At 40.3% G+C, this 18,249-nt stretch overlaps 4 protein-coding genes across 5 annotated transcripts; 2 read left to right on the forward strand and 2 right to left on the reverse strand.

The window, feature by feature from the left end:
• Positions 1 to 627: 627 nt before the first annotated feature.
• LOC106372276 (elongator complex protein 1) lies at positions 628 to 5,430 on the forward strand. Of its 2 annotated transcripts, XM_013812453.3 has the most exons (5): positions 628 to 923; positions 1,175 to 1,505; positions 1,630 to 4,678; positions 4,761 to 4,859; positions 4,945 to 5,430. In XM_013812453.3, the coding sequence occupies exons 1-5, from the start codon at positions 762 to 764 to the stop codon at positions 5,258 to 5,260; spliced, it is 3,957 nt and encodes a 1,318-aa protein (XP_013667907.3). In that variant the 5' UTR covers positions 628 to 761; the 3' UTR covers positions 5,261 to 5,430. The 2 variants fall into 2 exon arrangements, with proteins under 2 accessions (XP_013667907.3, XP_048625177.1); XM_048769220.1 differs by lacking the exon at positions 628 to 923 and having other exon boundaries at positions 1,264 to 1,501.
• A 404-nt stretch (positions 5,431 to 5,834) lies between these two features.
• LOC106372277 (WAT1-related protein At5g13670) lies at positions 5,835 to 9,070 on the forward strand. The gene is made up of 8 exons (XM_013812454.3): positions 5,835 to 6,111; positions 6,912 to 7,104; positions 7,198 to 7,260; positions 7,379 to 7,495; positions 7,580 to 7,829; positions 7,908 to 8,069; positions 8,162 to 8,310; positions 8,384 to 9,070. Exons 1-8 carry the CDS (start codon positions 6,039 to 6,041, stop codon positions 8,499 to 8,501), a joined length of 1,125 nt encoding a protein of 374 aa, XP_013667908.1. The 5' UTR covers positions 5,835 to 6,038; the 3' UTR covers positions 8,502 to 9,070.
• On the reverse strand, positions 8,900 to 12,675 carry LOC106372278 (putative elongation factor TypA-like SVR3, chloroplastic). Its single transcript, XM_013812455.3, has 14 exons — positions 12,303 to 12,675; positions 12,057 to 12,169; positions 11,758 to 11,961; positions 11,489 to 11,665; positions 11,210 to 11,362; positions 10,995 to 11,084; positions 10,764 to 10,898; positions 10,513 to 10,629; positions 10,255 to 10,406; positions 10,105 to 10,189; positions 9,918 to 10,012; positions 9,580 to 9,745; positions 9,314 to 9,509; positions 8,900 to 9,230 (listed from the first exon to the last, which is right to left on the reverse strand). Exons 1-14 carry the CDS (start codon positions 12,511 to 12,513, stop codon positions 9,097 to 9,099), a joined length of 2,028 nt encoding a protein of 675 aa, XP_013667909.2. The 5' UTR covers positions 12,514 to 12,675; the 3' UTR covers positions 8,900 to 9,096.
• Positions 12,676 to 13,275: 600 nt separating this feature from the next.
• On the reverse strand, positions 13,276 to 17,597 carry LOC106372279 (phospholipid:diacylglycerol acyltransferase 1). Its single transcript, XM_013812456.3, has 6 exons — positions 16,884 to 17,597; positions 15,847 to 16,069; positions 15,480 to 15,763; positions 15,073 to 15,391; positions 14,738 to 14,997; positions 13,276 to 14,123 (listed from the first exon to the last, which is right to left on the reverse strand). The coding sequence occupies exons 1-6, from the start codon at positions 17,315 to 17,317 to the stop codon at positions 13,640 to 13,642; spliced, it is 2,004 nt and encodes a 667-aa protein (XP_013667910.2). The 5' UTR covers positions 17,318 to 17,597; the 3' UTR covers positions 13,276 to 13,639.
• Positions 17,598 to 18,249: the final 652 nt, after the last annotated feature.

An 18,249-nucleotide genomic window follows, 5' to 3' on the forward strand; every position in this document is an offset into this window, starting at 1 on the left:
GCGCGTAGGCGACCGATTTTTGAACATAGATTTCAACCACTCTTTCAAAGTGAATGAAAGCTCTCTCCGACAAAGTGATGATTTAAATGAAAGCTCTCTCCGAACATTGGTTGTTCAAATAGATTTGGTTATAAAGAAGCTCAAACATATATTGGATTTGGTTCTGTACAAATACACTCAGTGCTCTCCTTTGTGGAGGTTATGGAGGATATAGAGAGAAGCAGAAGATACATTACAAACGGAATAACTTAGCAAATCAAGTCCAGTGGCGATGGTAACCATCTTGCTTCTTTCGAACATCTAGGATCATGACAATAACATGTCCAACTTTGGTTTTTGAGCTCATCAAGCGAGCTGATCTTCATCCATTTTGGTCTCTCCTTCATGGCAAACATTCCGAATAGAGAAGAGGCTTTAAGGGCACGATCGGATTCAGGAGGGATATCAGAAGGGGAGTTGCTGAAGAAGAAGTCCATACAAACCCATGCTGAATATTAGCATAACTGTCCCTTGAGTAAAATAAAACCCGAACCGGCGTTAAACATAAACCGGCTGTTAAAAACGCAAACCGGCTTTAAAAACATAAACCGGATCTTGTTTCTAGTTTATACAACTCTTAACAAAGAGGAAAGCATATAGCGGCTGTGTTGGTAATAAACCCTAATGTCAGTGTTTGGGGTTTAAATCTTAAATCTGCCTTCTGGATCTGTCTTCAGCTGCAAAGCTCGTTGAAGTGGTAGAGAGACTCGTACTCCTCCGACATGAAAAATTTGAAGCTTTTCTCGGAGGTTTCTCAGAACATCCAATTGCATTCGACGGGAGACGAAGCTGTACGGTTCGCAGCTTACGACATCGACCAGAGTCGCTTGTTCTTCGCATCTTCTACTAACTTCGTTTACGCCCTTCACCTCTCTTCCTTCCAAGTAAGCAATCTTCTGCCTGTAAAACTCGTTTCCTCTTTGGTCACATCCTGTCTTTGATTGATAAGGGAGGCGAGTGAGACAAAAAAGTTTTAGTCTTTATATGGTTTGGTTCAAGTTTCTTGTGAATGAACTTGCAAGTAAGGATTTTTATTTGTTGGTAGAGAAGAAAACACATGTTAATGAATATAGTCTGTATAAAGCGAAAGCCTTTCAACTATGTTGTGTTGATGTCTTTAATCATAATGTTTCAGAATGGGAGAGATTGTGCGAAGGGTTTGCCTGTGGAGGTCTGCAGTATTGATTTGGAGGCAGGGGATTTCATCACTGCCTTTGATTATCTCGCGGAGAAGGAGTCTTTATTAATTGGGACGTCTCGTGGGCTTCTGCTTGTGCACGAGGTGGAGAGCAATGTGACTGAGCTAGTTGGGAATATAGAAGGAGGTGTCAAGTGTCTCTCCCCTAGTCCTACTGGAGATCTACTTGGATTGATTAGCGGTTTTGGCCAGTTGCTTGTAATGACTTATGATTGGGATTTGATGTACGAGAGGGCGCTTTCTGAGGTTACTGAAGGTGGTTACGTACGTAAGGACCCTTTACCTTTGTCATCTACAACCTCTCTTTTACATTCTTCTTGACCCTATAAGGGCTAAGTTTATGGTTCTAGCTGAATAATTTGCTAACAATGTGAATCAAATAACTGTTTTAGGTGAAGCGGATGATGTGTCTGTAAGCTGTGAGGGACCTTCCATTTCCTGGAGAGGCGATGGGAAGTACTTTGCGACGATGGGTGAGGTTTTTGAATCCGGTTGTATGCATAAGAAGATTAAGATATGGGAGAGTGATTCTGGCGCTTTGCAGTCTTCTTCAGAAGCAAAAGATTTCATGAAGGCGATTCTTGAATGGATGCCTAGTGGGGCAAAAATCGCAGCTGTTTATAAAAAGAAGTCAGATGATGGATGCCCGTCAATTGCTTTCTTCGAGAGAAACGGACTTGAGAGGAGCTCATTTAGCATCGGAGAGCCTGGAGATGCCAACGTAGCATTTGAGTCTCTGAAGTGGAATTCTGCATCGGATCTTCTTGCAGGGGTTGTTAGCTGCAAAACACACGATGCTATTAGGGTGTGGTTCTTTAGCAACAACCACTGGTACCTGAAACAGGAGATTAGGTATCCAAGGGAAGCTGGGGTAATGGTCATGTGGGATCCAACAAAGCCAACGCAGTTGATATGTTGGACTCTGGCAGGGCAAGTTACCGTTTGTAATTTTATGTGGGTGACGGCTGTCATGGAGGACTCAACAGCCTTTGTCGTAGATAATAACAAGATTCTCGTGACGCCACTGTCTTTGTCCTTGATGCCACCTCCTATGTATTTGTTCAGCCTTAGTTTTTCTTCCGCTGTCAGGGACATAGCATATTACTCGAGGAACTCTAAGAATTGTCTGGCTGTGTTCTTGTCTGATGGAAACCTGTCTTTTGTTGAGTTTCCTGCACGTGATACTTGGGAAGATCTTGAAGGTAGGGACTTCAATGCAGAAGTTTCGGAGTGTAAAACAGCGTTGGGCTCTGTTACACATCTTCTATGGCTCGATGTCCATTCGCTTCTCTGCGTCTCTGCTTATGGCTCTAGCCAGAACAAGTGTCTCTCTTCTGGTTCGTCTGAGACAGAGCTTCACGGTCCTTATTTACAGGAAGTTGAAGTCGTCTGTCATGAGGATCATGTACCTGATCAAGTAACATCCTCTGGCTTTGCTGCTAGCGTTACTTCCCAGACACCTCTCGAGTCACCCGTCATGGCTCTTGCCTGGAACCCTAGCAAGCGTGATTCCGCCTTTGTAGAGTTTGAGGGTGGGAAAGTGCTTAGCTATGCATCAAGATCAGGCTTTATGGAAACTCGTGATAGTGTCTGTTTTCCATCAGCTTGTCCTTGGGTGAGGGTGGCGCAGGTTGATGTTGGTGGCGTGCACAAGCCCTTGGTATGTGGGCTAGATGATATGGGTAGACTGTACATCAACGGGAAGAGCCTATGTAACAACTGCAGCAGCTTCTCATTTTACTCAGAGCTGGACAATGAAGTGGTTACACATCTGATTATCTTGACCAAACAGGATTTTCTCTTTATCGTCGACACCGAGGATGTACTGCAGGGAGGAGAAGCGGCACTTGGAAACGTCTACTTTGTGATTGACGGTAGAAAGCGTGACGAGGAAGTTATGAGCTACGTAAACGTTTGGGAGAAAGGTGCCAAAGTAATAGGAGTCCTCAACGGAGACGAAGCTGCTGTGATATTACAAACTATCCGGGGCAATCTCGAATGCATTTATCCTAGAAAGCTGGTCCTGTCTTCAATCACGAACGTGTTAGCTCAGCAACGGTTCAAAGATGCATTAAACTTGGTAAGGCGACATAGAATCGACTTTAACGTTATCGTGGACTTATACGGGTGGCAGGCGTTTCTACAATCAGCTGTAGAGTTTGTTGTACAAGTAAACAATTTGAACCACGTTACGGAGTTTGTTTGCGCCATGAAGAACGAAGATGTCACAGAGACTCTTTACAAGAAGTTCTCCTTCTCCAAAAAGAGGGACAAGGTTTCACAAGCGAAGGATCTATCCGGTAGCAAAGTGTCATCAGTTCTACAGGCAATTAGAAAAGCCCTTGAAGAACATATACCAGAGAGTCCCTCAAGGGAGCTTTGTATTTTAACCACTCTTGCTCGAAGCGATCCACCGGCTATTGAGGAGTCTCTCATGAGGATAAAATCTGTTCGTGAGATGGAGTTGCAAAACTCCTCTTCTGATGATAATTCAATCAAAATGTCTCGTCCATCTGCAGAAGAAGCCTTGAAACACCTTCTCTGGTTATTAGATTCAGAGGCCGTCTTCGAAGCTGCTTTAGGTCTTTATGACCTGAACCTTGCAGCTATCGTGGCGCTCAATTCCCAACGCGATCCGAAAGAGTTTCTACCTTATCTCCAGGAGCTGGAGAGAATGTCCGAACCCCTGATGCATTTCAACATCGACCTTAAACTGCAGCGTTTCGATAGCGCTCTCAAGAGCATCGTATCAGCAGGGGATGAGTACTTTCCTGATTGCATGGACTTGATCAAGAAAAACCCTCAGCTCTTCCCGCTGGGACTTCAGCTAATCACCGATTCTGAAAAGAAACAAGCGGTTCTAGAGGCTTGGGGAGATCATCTCACTGATGAGAAACGTTTTGAGGATGCTGCTACTACGTACCTTTGTTGCTTTAACCTCGAAAAGGCTTCGAAGGCGTATCGTGAGTGTGGTGATTGGAGTGGGGTACTCAGAGTAGGCGCGCTAATGAAGTTAGGGAAAGATGAGATCTTGAAACTGGCGTACGAGTTATGTGAAGAGGTCAATGCTCTTGGGAAGCCTGGGGAAGCAGCGAAGATAGCTTTAGAGTATTGCGGAGATATAAGCGGTGGAGTTAATTTGCTTATCAATGCGAGAGAGTGGGAAGAAGCTTTAAGAGTTGCCTTTATGCATACAGAAGATGGTTTAATCTCAGTGGTGAAGAGCTCTGCTCTTGAGTGTGCTGGTGGTCTAGTAAGCGAATTCAAAGAATCGATAGAGAAAGTAGGAAAGTATTTGACTCGGTATCTAGCTGTTAGGCAGAGACGTTTGCTGCTTGCAGCAAAGCTCAAGTCTGAGGAACGCTCAGTCATTGATCTTGATGATGACACAGCTTCAGAAGCAAGTAGCAACCTGAGTGGAATGAGCGCCTATACTTTGGGGTACATTTTTACGCTTGCCTTGCTTTATTATCATGTGGAACTTTTCTTGGCTGATCTTAGATTGCATAACTATGATTTGCAGGACAAGAAGAGGTTCCGCTGCTTCAGTCACCTCAAGCACGGCGACTAAGGCAAGAGACTTGAGGCGCCAGAGAAAGAGCGGGAAAATCCGTGCTGGCAGGTATGTAGAATATGTTCTTATGAAAAGTTGATTGGTTTCTTCTGATGAGCCAAACATGAATCAAATTGGTGTTGTGTGAATGCAGTGCGGGTGAGGAGATGGCGCTGGTTGATCATCTGAAAGGTATGCGTATGACAGATGGAGGAAAGCGAGAGCTCAAGTCTTTATTGATATGTTTGGTAACACTTGGTGAGAAGGAGTCTGCACAGAAACTGCAACAGACTGCAGAGAATTTCCAGGTCGCTCAGGTAGCAGCAGTGGAGCTAGCAGACGATACAGTGTCCAGCGAGAGCGTCGATGAAGAATTGTATTCCTTTGAACGTTACGCTCTGAAGACGAGGTCCACGGCACGAGGCTCTGATGCGTTTAGCTGGATGCTTAAGGTGTTCATTAGCCCGTGAAAAATCTTTAGATCTTGTTCTTAACTGAATAAGCATATCAACAAGCTTGTATCGTTTTAATCATCAAAACTTTCCTGCTACATTTTGTCCTCTTCGTTTTGGATCTTTCTTGTTACTGCCGTTTTACACTAAAGAGATTGAATTGCATCTACCACATTTTTTTTTGTTCATCGCTTAGATTACTGTGTTACACAAGTTAGGTTAAGTTGATAAAAATGGACAAGTGCTACACTGTATCGGGTTCGTCTTTTCGTTTAAATCACGTATAAATATACAATTAATATACCTAATTAATTATGTTATATATAGTTTGACTACGACCATAAACTTAAAATTTGTTTATATCATCATTATATTATTTCCATTTTGGCATTTTGCATGTATTAGATATATACCTAATTAATTATGTTATATATAGTTTGACTACGACCATAAACTTAAAAAAGTTTTTCCACAAGTGCATTAGTTTTCTCTCCTTAGATTTCAATTTATAAACTGTCTCCACATCTCTTCTGCGTGACTGCGTGTATCTCTCTATTTCACTTTTAGAGAAGTAATGTTAGTTGATAAAAAAAAAAAGAAGTAATGTTCTTGCTTAAACTCAATAAATATCTCAAGTGACCCCCTCAAAAAAAAAAAAACTTCTCATTCATTCACACATCTTTTATTGTTTTGTTTTGTCATTAAGAGAATATCCGAAATCAAATTGTCATCAGAACGGTAAAGCTCCCATATCATCATCGACCCTTCTAAAACAACATTGTGCCTCATAACCCGCATGCGCTCGACCACTACAGTCTCGACTCTCGGGAGACTCGACCTACATTGTTCGTTATTTGTGAATTTTACAGGTTCGTATTTTATTTCAAAAGAGTTTTATTTGTAGACCAATATCATGTAGTTTCAATGTTATTTCTCTATGAGCCGAGTTGTTGATGATGAGAGAAACCATGTAATTTCAAATAAGCCATACTTTTGTTTAGCAAATTTTGTAGTGTATGTTGAATAACATGTTGGTTCTCCATCGCGTATTATTAGGTGCATGGTCTCGCTTTCTGTTTTTGTTTTGATTTGTGACGTAAAACGATCTCATGAGTACTACTAAGCTTATACTTTATAGGGTTCTACGTTAGATATAGTAGGTCCCTACACCTCGAGAGAGTTATGTTATTTGATACTGATCGTTAAAAATCCATCAGAAGCGGTTGATAAAGTGATAGGGAACTTATATAGATCGGGTTAGACTAATAAATTATGTAACGACAAAAATAAAATTAATCGTATGAAAAAATGATGGGATACTATAATTAATGAGTAATAATTGAAACTGCCGATTTTAAATAAATTGACAAAAATATAAAGCTGGTCTATGAGAGTCAGCACCGAACCAATCAAGAAATGTTTACCTCTTAAAACACGAGTTTAGTGCTCTTTGGACTTCCTCTTTTTTAGGTATATGTATTAATTACTTGCACTTAATCAAAAAATACTTTTGAATGCTCTTTACGACGGAACACATGAACACGTTATGAGGCATCAAAACAGAATACACATTATATATACACGCATAGATATCACTTTTGTTTTGCTTATAGCAAAACCAAAAAACATATCTTTCCTAACTCCAAGGGAAAACGTTTTTTGTATGCAGAGAAGGTGCAAATAATGAAGTTTGAGAAAGCAAGGCCCTTCATGGCCATTGTTTTCATTCAGTTTCTGTATGCATTGATGTCTATAGTAGCGAAAATAGCTTTGAACCAAGGGATGAGCCCTCATGTCTTAGTTGCTTACCGTATGGCAGTTGCTGCAGCTCTCATTACTCCTTTCGCTCTCGTTCTTGAGAGGTATCTTCTTCTTCTTCTTGTGGTTCAGGTTTGTAAAACAAAATAACATACAATATGAAGTTAAAGTTATTGTTTCTTGTGTTGTAAACGTAGGAACTCAAGACCAAGGCTGACTTTCAAAATCTTGTTACAAATATCCATCCTGAGTTTATTTGAGTATGACTTTGTTACATCATTTCTGATTCACAATGATAGAATTAAACATATAATTAATTTTTTTTTTTAAATAGATAAGATTCCTCTGCGTAACTAGGTTTAAATGAAACAAATGCAGGCCTGTGGTTGAACAAAACCTGTACTACTCAGGGATGAAACTTACTACTGCCACATTCACATCGGCTTTGTGCAATGCACTTCCTGCAATGACATTTATAATGGCTTGCATTTTCAAGTAACTCCCTCTACCAATATTGTTGCCGATGCATATATACTAATAAAGTATTTATCAGGTTTTTTTTTTATGTTTTCTTGAAAGACTCGAGAAGGTGAATATCAAAAGGCGTCACAGCCAGGCGAAGCTGGTGGGAACCATGGTAGCTATTGGAGGAGCAATGCTCATGACTTTCTTCAAAGGGAATGTCATTGAGTTGCCTTGGACAAGCAAGCCATGGGGGATTATTGGGCAGTCACATGCTATGAATACTCCAAAGCAGGAAGATGTAGGAAAAGGATCAGTTATGCTTGTAGCAAGCTGCTTCAGTTGGTCATGTTACATCATTTTACAGGTAGAACATATTCCCCATTCTTATAATTATTCACAGAGAGGTAGTAAAGGTAACAGAAGAGATTATATTATTTTTCAGGCAAACATTCTGAATACATATAATGCTGAGCTCTCGCTAACAGCACTTATGTGCATTATGGGGATGCTGGAGGCTAGTGTTATAGCATTGATATGGGAAAGGAAGAACATGTCTGTCTGGAAAATCCACCCGGACATGAAGCTTTTAGCTTCGATATATGGGGTACTACAATTTTTTTATAATCTCTGTCCCTAAACTTTTCACAGTGAAACCTTTTTATGTGTGTGTTTGTTGAGCGAAGTATTGTTATACAGGGACTTGTCTCAGGGTTAGCATACTATGCTATTGGATGGGCATCAAAGAAGAGAGGCCCTGTGTTTGTGAGCGCATTTAACCCCCTCAGCATGGTCATCGTTGCTATACTGAGTTCCTTTGTTTTCTTGGAGAAACTCTACCTAGGAAGGTAAACAGCCTTGATCCAAGTCTACTGATGCGATTGATCTAAAGCAACTAAATGTGTTTCCTGAACTTTGTAGGGTTGTTGGATCAGTTGTCATCGTCTTTGGAGTATACTTGGTACTATGGGGTAAAAGCAAGGACAAGATAGAGCAGCCTTCAACAAACGCTGGGTGTGCAGAGACTGGTAAAAGCTGACGAGCAGATGGTTCGGACGCCTGATAATAACCAAGTACTACCCATCTATGACCAGTTAATGATCCCAAAGGCAGCGTTTCAGACTCGGTCAGTCTGAGATGATGATTTTGTTAACAGTATCTCTCTATATAATGCACAACATTTTTTTATAGTATTAATAGTATGGTTTGCCAGAATAAGAGCAAGCAATACTCTGCCTAAAGTCCCAAAGAAGCTATCTGCATCTTAAGTTTTTGGAGTATACTTGCAGAAATTTAGACACCTTAGTAAGATAACCTATTGTGGCAGCTTTCTGATAACCTCCATTTACAAGAATCAAACAAGCTATTTGCTAGTGGTAACTCTAGAAGTTGTACAACTTTGAAGTAACATATGATCAGAGATGGAAGTAGTCCAAATGGGATATAAGGGGTTTTCCAAAAAGTATTAATTTGATTACATCCGAGGACTCACCCCCTCATAAGAATTCAAGACTTATGTGTAAGAATCAAACAAGCCTATATAAAATATCATTAGAAACACTAGAAACTAGATTTTCATCTTTTAATAGCTTTTCAGCTTCCTCCAAACCCCAGCTGCAAAATGTTTTTTTTGATTACCTGCCTTTCTTGGCCATTTTAGGATTCTTGCACATCCTTATACTAAGAGGCGTGACTTCCACCAGTTCATCCTCTTCAATGTATTCGATGCAGTCGTCCAGACTATAAGTCAAAGGAGTGTCAAGAACCACTGTAATTAACCCCCACAAAAAAAAGATTTGTCAGCAGATGCATTTGAAACTTGCACAATAGCTTAAGGTTAATATGAAATACCTGTTACATCTTTGTTGGAGCGTATGTTTGTCGCTGCTTTCTTCTTGCAGATGTTAAGTCCCAAGTCCCCAGGTCTCTGGTGGATCCCAACTATCTGACCTTTGTATACATCCACACCTGCACCTACAAACATTTGCCCTCTCTCCTGGGCACTTGCCAGAGCATACGATGTTGATGTTCCATCTTCAAACGCAACCTGAAACTCCCACTTCCCTTTTCAGAAACAACCAAAATGCTTAAAAACTATCTCAACTCCCTAAACTTACCAGGGAGCCAAGATCACGGGTGCTGATATCGCCGGCCCAAGGTCCATAGCTGTCGAATACGGTGTTGAGGATAGCTGTCCCACGAGAAGCTGTTAAAATTGCATTCCTCAGTCCAAGAAGTCCACGTGTTGGGATTTTGTACCGCAGAAAGACTGTTCCTTCCGACCTGTCAATTCAAGATTCACAGACACAGTCAGATTGATCTTAATAGCTGCAAACTGTAGATTTACCAAGCAGCTTATCAAGAGGTAGTCTTAACACAAAACCATTATCAAGAGGCAGAACCAGCAGCACCTAGCATATAAAATCAAAGGCATGGCAAGAGAAAGGATACATACCCAACACCCTGCATATCAAACATCTGTCCACGCCTTTTGCCAAGAAGTTCAACAACAGGCCCCATGTGATTCTCTGGTACTTCAACTGTTGCTACCTGAATATTAGTGAACAAAAACAGAAGTTAGTTCAGTGAGTAGACTATGAAATAACCATAACTTGTTTGCTTAGCGTTAGTCAGAAACTCACCTCATACGGCTCGAGCAATTTATCATTAACCCTTTTGTTGATAACTTTCGGGGGTCCAACCATAAATTCATATCCCTCTCTTCGCCTGGAACATGTTATCGTTCAGCTACTTTCAATGAAAAGATTGATGTGTTCAGTGAAAGGACTTACATGTTTTCTATCAGGATGGTAATGTGTAATGTGCCTCGTCCACTAATGATGAATGTGTCTGCTGTCTCACCATCTTCCACTTTCATAGCTAGATTTCTTTCGAGTTCACGGTTTAGGCGATCTCGCAAGTTCCTGCTCGTCACATACTTGCCCTGCAGAAAAGGAAAATATAATTCAAATCAAATGTTGCACTAATCCAAGTTACAACCTCCCTCTTAAAATACTAATGATAGTCATATCAGCCATGATTAAACCTACCTCACGACCAGAGAAAGGAGAGGTGTTGACAGAGAAGGACATTTTCACAGTTGGCTCTTCTACTTTGATTGTAGGCAGAGGCTTCCCATGTGCTTTATCAGCAATAGTCTCCCCAATCTGCAAAATGTACAAAGAAACCAAGACGTTACAACTCAATTGGCCATTAAAAAAAGAAAAATGACAAGTGGCGCAAGCAACTATCCAACACTCTCGCATTTGGCATCAAATGATACATGCATATGCGTGTGTACCTGAATGTCATCTATGCCACAAACAGCGCAAATATCTCCAGCTTCCACTGTATCAGCAGGTACTCTGTAGAATTTCTCATAAACAAAGAGCTCACTCACTCTTGCAAATCTACACGAATCTTCAGAAGTGCACACCTGTAAAGGTATATACCCAATAAGTTTACAACAAATCATTGAGCACACATCAATGATGTACGATAACAATAAGGTGGAGATTTATCAAAATGTTACCCTGACATCCATTCCTTTGCGTAGTGCCCCTGCGTGTAACCGCCCAATAGCAATACGTCCTTTATGCTCATCATACTCAATATTTGTGGCCTGAAGGAAAAAAAAAACATTAGCTTCATACAAGTGAATATCTACACAACTTCAACTAGACTGTCTGATTCATTCAACACATAAAACATAAAACATGAAACGGTGGAAAAATCATAATGACTCACAAGCATCTGAAGTGCACCATCTTTTTCAATATTTGGGCCAGGGACACATCTAATTATGGCCTCGAACAGGGGTCCAAGGTCTTCTGAAAGGTCATCCGGAGTAAGCCCTGCCTTTCCTTTAATCCCACTGGCGTAAATCGCTTGGAAATCACACTATACACCACCAACAACAACAACAATAAAAATTAGTAACGTTAGTATCATATAACTATACTCAAAAAGCACATGAGTGACGCATGACAGCACAAAAATGATAGACAAACCCAAAATCAACAATACCTGTTCATCTGTAGCGTTAAGTTCAATAAACAGCTCAAAAGTGGAATTGACAACAAACTCAGGACGAGCAGAAGGCCTGTCAATCTTGTTCACGACCACGACAACTGCATGTCCGAACTCAAGAGCCTTCTTTAAAACAAACCTCGTCTGAGGCATTGGTCCTTCAACAGAGTCCACCTAAGAAACAAAGGAGCAAGGGGAAGAAAAATGAGATACGCAGAGTTTATCATTGTAGAGCATTTGATTGAGACAAAGCATTAAACAATTACCACAAGAAGGACTCCGTCAACCATGTTCAAGACACGCTCCACTTCACCTCCAAAGTCAGAGTGGCCAGGAGTATCAATGATATTTACTTTCGTGTTTTTGTAAGTGATGGAGGTGTTTTTGCTAAGAATAGTGATTCCTCTTTCACGCTCAAGGTCGTTAGAGTCCATGATCCTCTCTTGCATCACTTGGTTATCTCTGAACACCTACACACACAAGTAAAGATAAATAATTAAGCATATATTACTTTTCTCAACAGATTTGGATAATTTTAAAAAAAAAAACAAAACATGATGTTTACCTTAGCTTGCCTGAGCATAGAATCAACCAAAGTAGTTTTGCCATGATCAACATGAGCTACAATAGCTATGTTCCTCACGTCATTCCTCCTCACCAGCGTCTTCTTCTTCACCTCTGTTATATACGGAGAGAAATAAAAATCGTTCCTTTATCAAAACTGAAATCAATTACAGCAACAAAAACTACTACTTTCACCCTGTCCGAACGGAAAGAAGAAATTAAAAGATAAAAAAGGAGAGAAATTTACCGGAGGAAGGTTCGGCAGTGGATGGAGAGGCGGAGCAAGTGATGGGGCGATGAAGGGGACGCCTCCGGGAACGAAACCGGAGAACTCCTCCTGGTTTAAGAACGGAGGCAAAGCTTACGCCGAGCACTTGTTGGTTGTGAAGGAGAGGAGAAGCTTGTCTCCTCAAAACCGCTGGAGAAGCGGGATAAGAAGTGCTCAAGCTCAGCTCCATTGAGATAGATAGATTTATTTTGGTTGGAGAGGAAGAGAAGAGCAGCTCTCTTGCCTCTTGTTTTTATTCCAGAGGAGGATTACGACGCCGCTTTCGCGTTATGACTGCGCTTTCGTGTGGAGTAGATGGACCAGGTTAAGCCACGTCTGACTCTTCGACTTATGGATACATGGCTCTAGTATTTTTCTTACAACCATTAAAAACAAGATTGCATAGTTCTATGATAGGCCTCCACTTTCTGTTTTTCGGTTTGGTTTTGGTTGAAGTTTTTCGGTTTACAGTTTTTTTTTTGGTTCTAGAGATTTAAGAATCGTTCGGTTATTCACAAAATTCGATTCAGTTTTGGTTCGATTCGGTTATTTTCACCGTTGATTTGGTTTGAGTGATAAAATTACCGGGTAATATTTCGAAAAATGCATTTCCAATTTGGTTCTAGTTTTTAAGCTAATTTCAGGATAATATGAATATAAACATTGGATAATTTAGAGTTTTCAGTTTAAATATTAAGTAATTCGGGTTGCTAGAATAAAAGTGTTAGATAATTCAAAAACCTCGAACAATTTTAAAGCAAAAAAAAACATTCTATAACTCAGGTGTTCTCAGTTCGATTTTGTTTTGATTTTTTCAGTTTATAGGATCAGTGTAGTTATGAAATTCTATTTGGTTTTGGTTATTTCGGTTCAGTAGGGTTTGATTCTGGAGTCTAGACCTAGTTCACGATGTGCAATAGAGGTTTTTTTAATCAAATTTGGCACAAAGATATAACATAAGTTCTACATTATCCTAGTTTGAATCATTATCTAAGCGTAAAACCAATACAAGTTGAAGCTATGTAGAACCAATACAAATTGATGCTTTCGACAAGACAAACAGACATGACGCAGCAAGTCTTGCACTATCGTTCCAAGAACACAAACATAAACAGGATGGTATAATAGTTTACATCCCCCAATAAGAATATATATTTAAATGAAGGGTACTGAGAATATTGCACCACCAAACATATCATTTTCAGAGGCTTCTTGTGACTCGGACATCATGATGATGATGATGATGATGATGATCTCTCCCTGCGTGGAAGCAATAAGTTCACAAAAGCTGGCAGCCTCAAATAGATCAAATATATTCACAGCTTCAGGTCAATACGCTCTGACCATTCAAATATACCAGAGTGGACCTGGTCGTCTCCTAGATCCGACCCGTTACCTCCTGTGGCAACCCTCATGATATCCTCTATCAACGCAAAGTTTCCCATGATATCAACATGGGCCCCACTCTGGGTCCCGCGACCTTCGAGCAGGTTGGCAGGTGGAGAGTGGTTGTACTCTCTAACATAAGTCTTGATTCCGGAAGGGTTGAATCTTGTTTTGCCACGCCAAGCTTTAGCACACATGAACCCGGCACTGAGGACCGGTACCGTTTCATCCCCATCCACGTTGTAAACTCCAGCTTTCAGACAGCTGTCTTCGTCCTCCTCGTGAGCAGAAGTGTAGATCTGAAAGGGGATGCAGCTGTCAGGAGACTGGTTAAGCTTGTAGATGTACGATCTTTCTGTCGGTATCCCAACTCCATACAATGAGTATATCTCCATCTCAGGGGCATTGGGTAATCTGAAACAGTAGAGCAAACCGAACATGGTTAAGATGAGCAACGTGTAGCATAAGAATATAAGATGAGTATACACATAGAGAGAGACTCAAATAGCTTTCTTAGCTTTGAGCTGATAGCCATATTCTCACAAGATGGAACATAAATACTTGCAGGCTTGGGTAGTTAGGGTCGGATAGTTAGTTCGGTTCGACCAAAATCTCACTGAATTGAACCGGAAAGAAGTTCGGTTCAGTTCGATATTCGGATAGTTTGGTTTTTTTAAATTTTACCAAAACTAACATAAGTTTTTAGTTTCAAATATATTTTGGTTTAAAATTCGGATAATTTCGGTTAGTTTGGTTCGAAATTTGGTTAATCAAGTTAGTTTGGTACGAAATTTGGTTAACAATTTTATTTATTTTTTGGAAAACCAAATTAACCGAACCAAAAACCGAAGTTCTTTTCATAAACCTACCAAATTGAACCGAACTTCTCACCAAACTAACCGAAATTTCGGTTCGGTCTGGGCGGGTTCAGTTCGGTTCAAAATCCCAGTCTATTTACCAGGCATAATAAATAGACTGATGATGCATCAGGAGGAAGCATAGAGTTGGTACCAAAACAAATCACTTACTTTGTTTCCAACGGATTGGACCAGTGTCTGGGATGTTCATACTTAGGGTCATCCAAATCATCCGCAATCCCGTAAGAGAAATGAGAGGAACCACGCGCCATCATCTTAGGAGCAACATAATGTAGCAAATCAATGACTGCATCAGCAGTGTAGACCTTATACTCAGCAATAGCTTTGATCCCTCCAGTTCCCATATCATGGTACTCTGTCCACACGTCACGGCACGTGTTGTTTGGGATACTCTGACCTTTCACAGCACCCTTCAACAAAGTAACATATACAAAGATTATTAATCGTCTAACCACCAAAGCTACTAGAGGTTTATATGTCCTTACTCGAAAATCAATGTTTTTAATCTCAGATAGATGAGCCTCTGCCACGTCTTTCCCAAACGATATGATTCTTCCGTAGTTGACAGGCTTCGTCTTGGTAACTAAACTCTCACTTTCTTCACCGCGAGTCTCGTTGTTCTTTTGCTTTTTACCAGAGCAAGTGTACCCTTGCTCCGGAGACCAATCAAGACCACCCCATATCGTGTCACCTCCTTTAGGTATCATAGACATTGTTGAGTCCCATGTGCGTGTCATTCTCATTACATGCTGCAACGTCTGGAGTCTGAATATATCCGTGTCTAAGAACCCTGGCGCAATCGCTCTGCAAAGTTTCAAAAATAGTTAAGTTCTGTTAACGAACCAAGCGACTAAAGTACAACAGCAAGTGTTGTAGAAGAGTTATTCAATACCTGGCAACGGCAACATCCTTGGCTTCAGCAGAGAAGAGGCCTGCAACAGCTTTTGGAACACCAAGAAACGGTCCACCGATGTTCATCACGGCCTTTATGTACTTGGCACACCAGTCAGGCCCACCACCGCCACCCATAGGAGCTGGTGCCTCGACCCATTTCATAAAATGTAGAAAATACAAGACTCCCATGGAATGCGGAACTATGACTGCCTTTTTTCCACCGTTGGTAGAAACCATCAGCTCTATATTACTTTTCATACGGCTAAGCGTCTGGTCACGCACCTAATAATTCAACATAAAAAAAAAATAAGTATTTAAGCCGTAAGAGATGAACGTGAAATGGAAGAGAGTAGTAGATTTTTAACCTCTGTGTTCTGAAACGAGAGCCTCCAGTCATATGCAGCCATGTACATATTCTTCTCTTCGTATCCGATATGTGCAAGGTTAGCAATGAGCACTGCCCAGACAAAGTAGCCAGGAGCAAAGTAATCAGCAGCCACGAGTCCTGATACCGCTCTAGTTCTAATACCAGCAGGATCCAGGCCGGTTTCGTTGTCAAGTGACATGTGTTCCACCCAACATAGAGGCCTGAATCAATAAGATAACTAACAACAGTAAATAAAACTGGCATATCAATTTCAGAGAAGAAAAAAAAAGAGGAACAATGAGGCGAAAGAAGAAAGATGCAGATCAATACAAATAAAATATATCAGTTCTATAGAACGCTCTGTTCAAAGCTAGAAATGGATGAAATTAAAGACAAATAAATGTGGAAAATTTTGAAAATCACGTTTTTGAGTTCTCAAGAAAGAAATTGAGAAAAGCACATTGAGCCAAAACACAAAAGAAACTAACTTTTAGTTTGCACATGCGTATACTTGAAGAACAAAACAACCATCCTATATCACAAGAATCTAAAGTAAACCATCCACTCTTTCACAAATGTAGTTAGTACTTTCACATCTATTCCTAACAGAACAGCACAAACAAACAAACAAACAAACAACACTACTTCAGTATACACTCCGTACAAGTAACGTAAACTCAATGACAATAAAGGTAGCAACTTTGTTCAGAACAGAATGTCTAGCAATATATTAGGCAATAACATTTAACTTCAAGTTTCCTAGGCAGCAGACATGTTTCATCCGACATCTTGCTTAAAACCTGAAGTTGGCAATTCATTTCAATTCCCTTACACAAACATATATATAACACAAAAATAGTATGGTCTCCTAAAGAGATAACATTTCGCACCAAAAAAAGCGACTAACGAGTGAAACATACGTGAAAGGTTAAGTTTTTTTTGAGTGATACTCAAACAAGCAGCAAGAGCGTGATCTCATCAGATCCAACCCAAATCTCAAATATAAAACTAAAGATTGAAAAGCAAAAACCTCACCTCTTATAGACTTCACCGAAAGTTCCACCCCACAAGCGCTTCCTAAACAAACCATCAGCGCACTGTTTGCCTTCCCAAAGCTCAAGCCCTCCAGTGACAATCCCGGGAATAAAGATAACAGGATGCATCGCCTTGAGACCTTCTTTCTTCAGCTTCACGCCTGGCGGGTCAGGCAAAGGACCCGTGATCGCCTCCGTCACGTACTGAGGAAAGCTCGCGGGCATAGCGTTGTAGAGGAACAAGAGGAACCACCACGTGACGCACACGCACCCGATGAACCAGCAACAGGAATCCACGCACGACCACTTCGCCTTGTCGGCTCCTCCGTTGGATTTCTTGTGATGATGAGATTTCTTCTGGGGATCGTCGTCGTCGTCGTCGGGCAGGTCCTCCGATGGAGAAGACGGAGGCTTTTTCCGTTGAATGAGGGGCATTTTCGTAATTTGATGTTAAACAGTACGAAGAAAGACGAAGGAACTTTTGTGAAATTTCAGGAAGAGTTACTTTAGAACCAAAGAGTATTGTGGGATTATTAGATCAGTCTAGAGAGAGAGAGAGAGAGACAGAGACAAAGACTTCATTTTTTTGTTTTTTGTTTTTACTTGTAGGCTTTTATGTTTTGTGATGAGCTCGGTCCGGATCATTGACCAGCTTGTTCCTCCTGGTTGCGGTTCACGTTCGACCGACACAACCTTCCGGTCCGATCCGTTGATTCCATTACTAGTCCAAACAGTTTTTCATTGTATTTATACAATTAGCTTCAGTTTCTTTCTTTTTTTTGGGTCAAAATTATATGTTTACCATCTTTCAGTTTCAAGTATAAGTTTTATAAATGTAAGCAGTTAGTTACGTCTTTAATTAAGGAATAATGAATGACGAATAAATATTGTTTTGAGTGAATGACCTAAATAAGTTTTATAAAAGTTTAATAGTAATCAAGTGGTTGAAAGATTCATCTTGAAATCTTGTGGAGATTACAGTTTGAAATTCTCAACAAGCTGAATATTTCATAACCAGAACACTTTAATGTATGAATTCTGGCATTAAAAATTATATATATTTATCATATTTCTAAGCACTGAAAGTCTGATTGTGTCATTCAGTCCACCTTTTCTCTATTCTAGAGTCCATATATGATAAATATAAAATCAAAGATGAGAACAAGCCTAATTGTGATGGAAAGATCTTTGTGATTTTCAAAAGTGTTAGTATGTTACAAGAGAATTGTATAACAAGAAGGTAAAAAAAGAATTATACGGTTTAGAGATTTCAAAAACATGTTTCAGTTCAGTTTTTGTGACTACATCGAGATGACCAAGTTGAACTGTTTACTGGTTCGAATTTCGGACTAGTAGTGTCTGTTAAT

The sequence above is a fragment of the Brassica napus genome, chromosome C9 (assembly GCF_020379485.1).
Source record: "Brassica napus cultivar Da-Ae chromosome C9, Da-Ae, whole genome shotgun sequence".
NCBI classification, from domain to species: Eukaryota; Viridiplantae; Streptophyta; class Magnoliopsida; order Brassicales; family Brassicaceae; genus Brassica; species Brassica napus.

Bases quoted from the DNA above. Each gene is read 5' to 3' on its own strand.
- LOC106372276 (XM_013812453.3), top strand. From the start codon at position 762: ATGAAAAATTTGAAGCTTTTCTCGGAGGTTTCTCAGAACATCCAATTG. The intron at 924-1,174 runs GTAAGCAATCTT...ATAATGTTTCAG, and splicing joins TTCACCTCTCTTCCTTCCAA to AATGGGAGAGATTGTGCGAA. The intron at 4,860-4,944 runs GTATGTAGAATA...GTGTGAATGCAG, and splicing joins GGGAAAATCCGTGCTGGCAG to TGCGGGTGAGGAGATGGCGC.
- LOC106372277 (XM_013812454.3), top strand. From the start codon at position 6,039: ATGCGCTCGACCACTACAGTCTCGACTCTCGGGAGACTCGACCTACAT. The intron at 6,112-6,911 runs GTTCGTATTTTA...TTTTGTATGCAG, and splicing joins GTTATTTGTGAATTTTACAG to AGAAGGTGCAAATAATGAAG. The intron at 7,496-7,579 runs GTAACTCCCTCT...TTTTCTTGAAAG, and splicing joins ATAATGGCTTGCATTTTCAA to ACTCGAGAAGGTGAATATCA.
- LOC106372278 (XM_013812455.3), bottom strand. From the start codon at position 12,513: ATGGAGCTGAGCTTGAGCACTTCTTATCCCGCTTCTCCAGCGGTTTTG. The intron at 10,899-10,994 runs GTAACATTTTGA...ATACCTTTACAG, and splicing joins GCAAAGGAATGGATGTCAGG to GTGTGCACTTCTGAAGATTC. The intron at 10,630-10,763 runs GTACACACGCAT...TACATTTTGCAG, and splicing joins GTGGCATAGATGACATTCAG to ATTGGGGAGACTATTGCTGA.
- LOC106372279 (XM_013812456.3), bottom strand. From the start codon at position 17,317: ATGCCCCTCATTCAACGGAAAAAGCCTCCGTCTTCTCCATCGGAGGAC. The intron at 15,392-15,479 runs GTATTGAATAAC...GAAACTTTGCAG, and splicing joins AAGGATGTTGCCGTTGCCAG to AGCGATTGCGCCAGGGTTCT. The intron at 14,124-14,737 runs GTAAGTGATTTG...CTACTGTTTCAG, and splicing joins TCCAATCCGTTGGAAACAAA to ATTACCCAATGCCCCTGAGA.